The sequence below is a fragment of the Pinus tabuliformis genome, chromosome 8 (genome assembly GCF_031772625.1).
Source record: "Pinus tabuliformis cultivar Carrire ecotype Pingquan chromosome 8, CPIR1, whole genome shotgun sequence".
Taxonomy (NCBI): Eukaryota; Viridiplantae; Streptophyta; class Pinopsida; order Pinales; family Pinaceae; genus Pinus; species Pinus tabuliformis.
Genome location: NC_142294.1, coordinates 1,401,232,858 through 1,401,240,232, shown reverse-complemented (window position 1 = coordinate 1,401,240,232; position 7,375 = coordinate 1,401,232,858). Strand labels below are relative to the sequence as shown.

The 7,375-nt window shown below is 38.8% G+C and overlaps 1 protein-coding gene across 10 annotated transcripts in view; it reads left to right on the top strand.

Annotated features, from left to right (window-relative positions):
- Positions 1 to 1,746: 1,746 nt before the first annotated feature.
- Positions 1,747 to 7,375, top strand: part of LOC149240793 (uncharacterized) — a 28,384-nt gene continuing 22,755 nt past the window's right edge. For 3 of the 10 annotated variants that reach the window (XM_089373834.1, XM_089373837.1, XM_089373835.1), the window contains exons 1-3: positions 1,747 to 4,527; positions 4,880 to 5,572; positions 5,692 to 5,860. In XM_089373834.1, the coding sequence (XP_089229960.1) occupies positions 3,335 to 4,527; positions 4,880 to 5,572; positions 5,692 to 5,860 (2,055 nt within the window). In that variant the 5' untranslated portion in view covers positions 1,747 to 3,334. Of the gene's footprint in view, positions 4,528 to 4,879; positions 5,573 to 5,691; positions 6,360 to 6,522; positions 6,833 to 7,375 lie in introns of those variants that run through there. The other 7 variants (XM_089373836.1, XM_089373838.1, XM_089373833.1 and 4 more) reach the window with 7 other exon arrangements.

Sequence of the window (7,375 nt, the reverse complement as noted above, 5' to 3'; positions counted from 1 at the left end):
AGATTTTGGGCTAGAAAAGTGGCTCAAATCATGGGGATACTGACACATGTATGCTGAAAAGAGTCCAGGGACGCTGGCACATAGGCCTGTGAGAGCGCCTTTGGCTTCTGGACGCTATCATGCTTATAGCATGAGAGCGACCAAGGGTTAAAAGGCTTAAAACATCAGTGGGACTCAGGGACAGGATGTCTGAGTGGTTGACATGTCTGCTGAGGGTGTTGTTGCTAATGTGGATGTGTTTGTTTGATATGTTCTGTCGATTCCATTTCCTTAAGGTCACCAAAGAAGTTGAATCCCTTATAGTGACCTCTCTCGTCGCATGTTTACCCCGGCTGGGTGGACCTGGGAGGAGGGGGTGTTACAGGTGACATATCCAATAGTTTGAATTGTGGGGGGATGCAAAAACTGTCAAGGAGGGACTAGCACCAAATTTTGGTAATTTTGAGAGGTTGGAATTAGCCCAAATTATTTATGGGTTTTGCTGGACTAGCCTCAAGGAGTTTTCTCTTAATTTCGCATAATTTTTGGAGGAGTTTTGGTGCCCAAAACGACAAGATTATTTAGCAACAAGTTAGGAGGAGTAAACTTAAATTTTGGGTCCCGGGTGGTCGGTAGAATTTTCCAAAACCATTTTTGGGTTTTATGTGGGGAGACTCCAACAAAAATTGCAGAAATTTTTGGGCACTTTTGAGGGGTCAAATATAGGGTTGTTCCCGTTACAGCAATAGTTTACACTAGGTAGGGCACAGTTTCCTCAGAGCTTTGGAGCCATTGATTTGTCACCTTTGTTTGGTCTTGCTTGCTATAGTAAGCCCATATTTCTCTTACCACAATTATTGTATTCATAATTTATTATATTAATATAATGGCTCACCGTTTTTGCCCACAATTCTATGTGTAAATAACATATTTACTAACAGTTACTTACTACTATAATTTAAGCAAGTCTTTGCATTAAAAATGGATATGAATAAAATGTGAATAAATATATAATAAAGTTACTTCTCACTATTATTTATACTTTCCTTAGCACTTACGTAGGAGTAAAAATGTAAATGTGTAGACTTACTAATAGTTACTACCCACCAAAATTTATTTAAATCCATGTGCATGAAAGCAATTAATTTATCCACTTCACATTTAAATTTATTAGCTCCTCCCAAAACATGCTTATAAGATTCCATTTAAATATTAACCACTATTACTTTAATTAACATTTACCAATTTATAATTTTTTATCCAAATTTTCTAATAACATAACTTTTAACTTCATAACATGAACTAAACTACACTTATTAAATGCATTATCATAATAATTTGCTAAATTGTTACTTTCTATTAAATTAAACTTTAAACTATCTATCTCAAATAAAAAAATATATACAAGTTATCTAACTTAAGAAAAGCTTATTCACTTTTATTAATCTCTATGAGATAAAAACATTATTAAAAAATAAAATAAAAAACATTATTTAAAAAAAAAAAACAAACAAACCTTTTATACTATACATTTATTCTCTTGTATATATCATCTATTCATTAATAAAATTTTGCCCAGTTGTAATTTTTTTAAAATATTTTATATAATATAATATTTATTATTATTAAATTAATTTTCTATATTTATTTTATTAAAATTATATAATTGAAATCATATACTTTTATTAATTAATTAATTAAATAAAGTTTTTGTTTTTTTTCTTTTTTTTTTTAATCTAGATTTTTTTTTCCCGACACTTTTCGAATCATTATTATGGAGATGAGCCATACCAGAGTGATCAAGGAAGAGTCTCAGAGGGTAGGGTTGGTTGTCCATGGCTGGACTTGTTGGGGCATGCCCAGTATGGCACTTCAATAAAGATGAAGAGAGCTAGACCTGATAGAAGGGATGCTGCTGGCCTAGGAACTGGAAATGCGTATGGAACTGCTCCTGGTGGGTATGAATATGTAAGCACCAGAGTGTTGGTCGTCCTTGAAGAGCGCTAGACCTGGTAGAAGGGATGCTGCTGGCCTAGGAACTGGATAACTGGTTGTCCTTGAAGAGAGCTAGACCTGGTAGAAGGGATGCTGCTGGCCTAGGAACTGGATAACTGGATAACTGGATATGCGTTTGGAACTGCTTCTGGTGGGTATGAATATGTAAGGACCAGAGGGTTGGTTGTCCTTGAAGAGAGCTAGACATGGTAGAAGGATGCTGCTGGCCTAGGAACTGGATATGCGTATGGAACTGCTCCTGGTGGGTATGAATATGTAAGGACCAGAGGATTGGTTGTCCTTGAAGAGAGCTAGACCTGGTAGAAGGGATGCTGCTGGCCTAGGAACTGGATATGCGTATGGAACTGCTCCTGGTGGGTATGAATATGTAAGGACCAGAGGGTTGGTTGTCCATGGCTCGACTTGCTGGGACATGCCCAGTATGGCACTTCAATAAAGTTGAAGAGAGCTAGACCTGGTAGAAAGGATGCTGCTGGCCTAGGAAGTGGATATGCGTATGGAACTGGTCCTGGTGGGTATGAATATGTAAGGATCAGATGTTCACCATTAGTATTTTATAGACTTTCCTTTTTCATTTTTAAATACAAAAAACGTTCTATTTTAGGGTTGTGATCTAATTCTTTTATTTTCAAATAAAATGCGTGATGCGTGTCAAATAAAAAGCGTGATGTGTGAGGTGTTATAGATTGTGCGCACGGAAAGATTACAAACGTCAAATTGGAGAAAATTGTAATTGAATTCAGCAGAGTTCTTCAAGTTTGAAATCTGTTCATGAGTTGCAGAGATATGTAATTGAATTCAAGGGTTGCTTGACAGTGTAACAGGGGTTTAGTGTTAATTCGCCCCGTATTTTATCAGAGAGATCAAATCCAGTTGACTGGAGATTTGATCTCCCCTTTGTTGAAGGGGAGAAGATGCATGGCAAACTGACAGTGGTTCAAGATACTTCACATATTATGAAGACAAATATCAGTGCACAGATTTTGAAAGTAAAGGTTTTTGATCATACAGAATGGCCATTTAAACTCTGAAGCAAGGAGCTGACCAGAAAAGTTTCTCACAAGGATAGCAGGTTGCCTCAGGACAACGAAGCTGGCGCTTCTAGTCGATGGGCATCAAACCCTTTCAAAATTACTAGAGGAATCAGACAAGGCTGAACTTTTTCCCCTATGTATCATTTGATCTCAATAATGGATTTGAAATTTGATCCCTGTTTGGAATCGCAGAGAAATTGAATTGAATAAAGTTGAGTCATTGTTAGTGTTAAGTCGTCCCTTTCTTTGTCGTAGAGACGTCAAATCTAATTGGAACTTGGGTTAGTGCCAATTTGCCCTCAATCATGGATTTTCTCGGTATCAGCAAGTACATTGAAGTTTGGTTGGCCAACTATGAAGCCGGAAGAGCTAACAGCATGTCACTGAAAATACAGAATGTCACAGATCAGTATCTTGAAATCTTTATCGATGGCAAGGTTTTACAGCTAACGATGCCGACCAATTTCAACACTAGCTTCTCCGCGGATGGACTAATCAGTAACCCTAATTGTGCGTTCGTTGCCACGTTAGCAAAGGGCAAATTGGATGAATCCAACATGGATACAGCTCCCAAAATAGTGACAGTTTTGAACGAAAAGTTAGACAGGCTGAGCAGCCGTGGGTCTTATGATTTTAGTAGCGTTCTTGATTTAATAGTCGATACCTTCGAAAAATTTGAGTATTGCAGTGACTGTGAGGGAGAAATAGAGGAGGAGGAGGAGGAGGATGAGGAAATTGGAGGTATTAGTGATAGCGAAGGGTATTTAGGGGCCACTGGTACTGTTTCCAGCCCCCCGAATCGATATTTTAACCAGCTTATAGAGGACGCCAGTAAAAAGTGCGATGAAGCTCGATCCTTGGTCATGTCTGCGAGAGCTGAAGTACCTGACATTGGATCCCTGGGCGGCCCCACGTCTGCGAGAGCTGAAGTACCAAACATTCTCAGGTGGTGTAAGGTTTACTCATCTTCTCGCAGTAATTGGTGTGCTGGGTTTGAGATTGAACTGAGTGGAATTTTGTCTGAAGGCTATCGGCATCGCCATGGACATGTGTTTGAAGCACTTGGCTTTTCGTTTGCCACGCCGCTTCTAATTGAAGTCATGTTTGAGCCTCTTGGCAGCGACTTCACCAGTGCAAGTTTGCAGGCCCAAGGGGAATCCTTAGGTGGAGCTTTCCGAGGACTATCTGCAACGCAATGTCAAATCAAAAGGAAATTTGTTTCTGGTGATGGTGATCCAACTGGTCAAGATGATCCAGATGAGCAGATTGCTAAGGTTATCGATAATCCAACACATCTGTACGGTCTTCGATCTTTATTGCCTCAGATGGCCAAAGATTTCTTCTCCCATGTATTATTGGCATGCGAGGACAATATATTTGTCAGATTTTTGCTGTTTACTGCAAGCCGTCTGGCGTCATTGCTTAAGCGGTGTATTGTCTGCAGTAGAGAGCTCCCCTTTACAGTCTCCAAGTTATCTAGCTGCGCCAATGAATTATGGTATGCAATACATATCTTTTTGGATTTTGATTACGGAGAATTTGCACGAAATTTAAGGGATATTTTTTTATCAGGAGTCGATTCGCTTTCAAAAATTACCTAAATTTATTTACCACCAGATTAATTTAGCATAGTTTACTGTAACCAGGTGACTTTTTGTCTCTTTCCTGGAATTAGGATGCTCCAGACAAACTCAAAAAATTTAGATCAAATTCCAGGCGATCACAAAAAATTTAGGAGACTCCAGAACCATTAAAACTAACCTAATAAGCAAAACCCTAAAATTAGGGCACAGTCACATTGATTTGTTCTGCTACATAATATTGTAACCCTGACTCATTGGGTTTTGCAGCTTGTTCAGCTTCGAAGTATTGGGGCTGGGAGCACAAGTGCTGCAAGAAGTGATTCGAATGCCACTAGAATTGATCGATTTAGAGATTTCTCTTGCTTTGGCTGCCGCAGGAGGCTCCCGTAATGTGTTCGAACCATTCCCTCCTTTTCTTTTGGAGGAAAGGGAAATTCGTCAGCGTTCACAACTCTTAAATAATGAGGACAATGAAAACCCTAGGCATTACATAGCAAAACCCAGCCAGAGATACAGTAATAGCTGGGAACAGAGTCCAAACAACAACAAAAACATGGATGTTTTGAAGAGTATAATAAAATCATTTCCTCCAGTTTCGGAGATGAGATTATGTGCAGATGAAGTTAAGTTAAAGGCAAAGTTGGCCAAAATATGGCTGTCTACGCCTGAGGGGAAATCGGTCGAGAAATCAGGGAATGAATATATTGGGAAGGAAGTATGGCAGCTTCCTTATAACGTTCTTAGATTCATTCTGTGCACCAACAGACTGTCGTTGGTATTTCTATCTGACAATGATGACAAAGTTCTAAAAGGCAATAATTCGCTGTTATATCAGTTTGCAGTCGTACGGGACTCTCCTGAGAGGGAGGCTGTGTATACTGAATCCTACAGAAACCAGGAGAAAGTTTCCAGATTCGGATTTCATGGAAGTCGCGGAGAAAACTGGTATTCAATTCTGAGGTATGTATATGTGTTTGTTGGCGATGAAATCAAAGTAATCCTTCTAATAAAATCAATGATAACGTTTTACTTGTGCAATGCTGGAAGAACTATTTATGGATTGGCATTGGCATTGACAGAAACGGCGTGCGATGCTTCAGCAGTACGAAATTAATGTCCAGTGGAAATTCTCTGGGGGATGGTATTTATTTGGCGGACAACTTTCATTATTCTGCGGGCTATGCAACCTCTTCTACAGCATCTCTAGTTCCTTGGATGAATGGCATGTTTATGCATGGTTTCTATGTGGTGAGTATATGTGAAGTTATTTCTTCTACAAAAGTAAAGGAGGGGTCAGGTATATGGGCAGTTCCTAAAGAACATGAGGGATGTGTGGCAGTAAGATATTTGCTTGTCTATGCCTCACATGATAAAAAATTAAGTGCAGGTATTTCTGATGGCCACATATTGTCCCATCTCGGCGATAGGGTCGATCTCTTTGAGCATTATCAAAACATAAGAGAAAAGTATGTTGCTGGTTCCCGCTCTTAATAAGAATCATATCGGGCAACTAAAATGCCCAAATCATAAACCCAAAAGACAAATTAAAGTATTCATGAAACTTGTATAAACATAATGTTAGACATATTTCTGAATTGAAATACATTCTTTCATCAGTAAAAACATTTCTATTTTCTGTTAGTCCTCCCCCGCAGGAAGTATGGTTTTCCATGGTACAATATAAGGCTCTGTAATGTTATAGTGCAAAATTTTATTCTATAAGTCTACTGTTTTAAGTTTATAAAAATGTTTTCTTGATTTTGATTGATGAGAAAGTTTACATCGCCATATTATTAAAATTCTATGTTATTTGTAGCAGAAAAAATTGAAAAAATTGAAAAGAATTAAAACATGGTAGCCTGCCACATGCAGATGTTGAGGGTAGTGTGCAATTAACAATTTAGTGCAAGGCATATGCTTTTGTACAGGCAGCAACCAAGGCGGCTCATGATTTCGCAAAGCTGTTATGGTGAAGACCTCAGACTAGAAGAGTGGGATTTGAATGCTGCTGCAATTCTATTGAACTAGGTATCCTATATGCAAAGAGAGCATAAGAAATATGCCTTTGAATGCTATGTCTGCCAAAGAATGTAAAATGGGTTTGAGACTGGTCATTTCTATGTTACAGGTTCTCTTCCTGCTATTTTGTATCCTGAAAAGCAGAGACATGCCAGCATTGCCAATTCCAGGATATCTGGTCCTGGGATCCTAGATCGGAGGTGATCCTCCCTCGATGGTGCCCATATCACTGACATTGTACAAAAGTTTGCTAGGGTTTGTAGATTGCGTAGCATTGGGGTTTTTGCTCAAGAAAATTAATGGTTTTTTCTTGATAATATCTCAGGCAATCAAGGGTGCCGATGTCATCGACATTGTACACTTGTTCGCTAGTGGTTGTAGATTGCACAGCACTGAGGATTTTTTTGAAGAAAATCAATGGTTGTCGTCTGGAAATAGCAGCGAGGTGTCAGCAGCATTGAAGGAAACAGACAAGAATGAGGATGAATCATAAAATTTATACACACAACCCTCGGATGAAAATTATCCCAAGGCAGAAGCCCTGGAAACCCCGATTTTCAAGCTATTTGCTAACATTTCTGCTTTGAAGGCAGCTATGTGCAACTTCAAGCAGCTCATCTGCTTTGTGATCCTTAGAAAGTTTAGATGAGATATAGCAGTCATTGCAGAGCTCAAACATTCTTGTAGGGAGAAGGAAAAGCCCTCGACATACTCTGATGAGGACTGTTATCTGTTAGCAGAAAT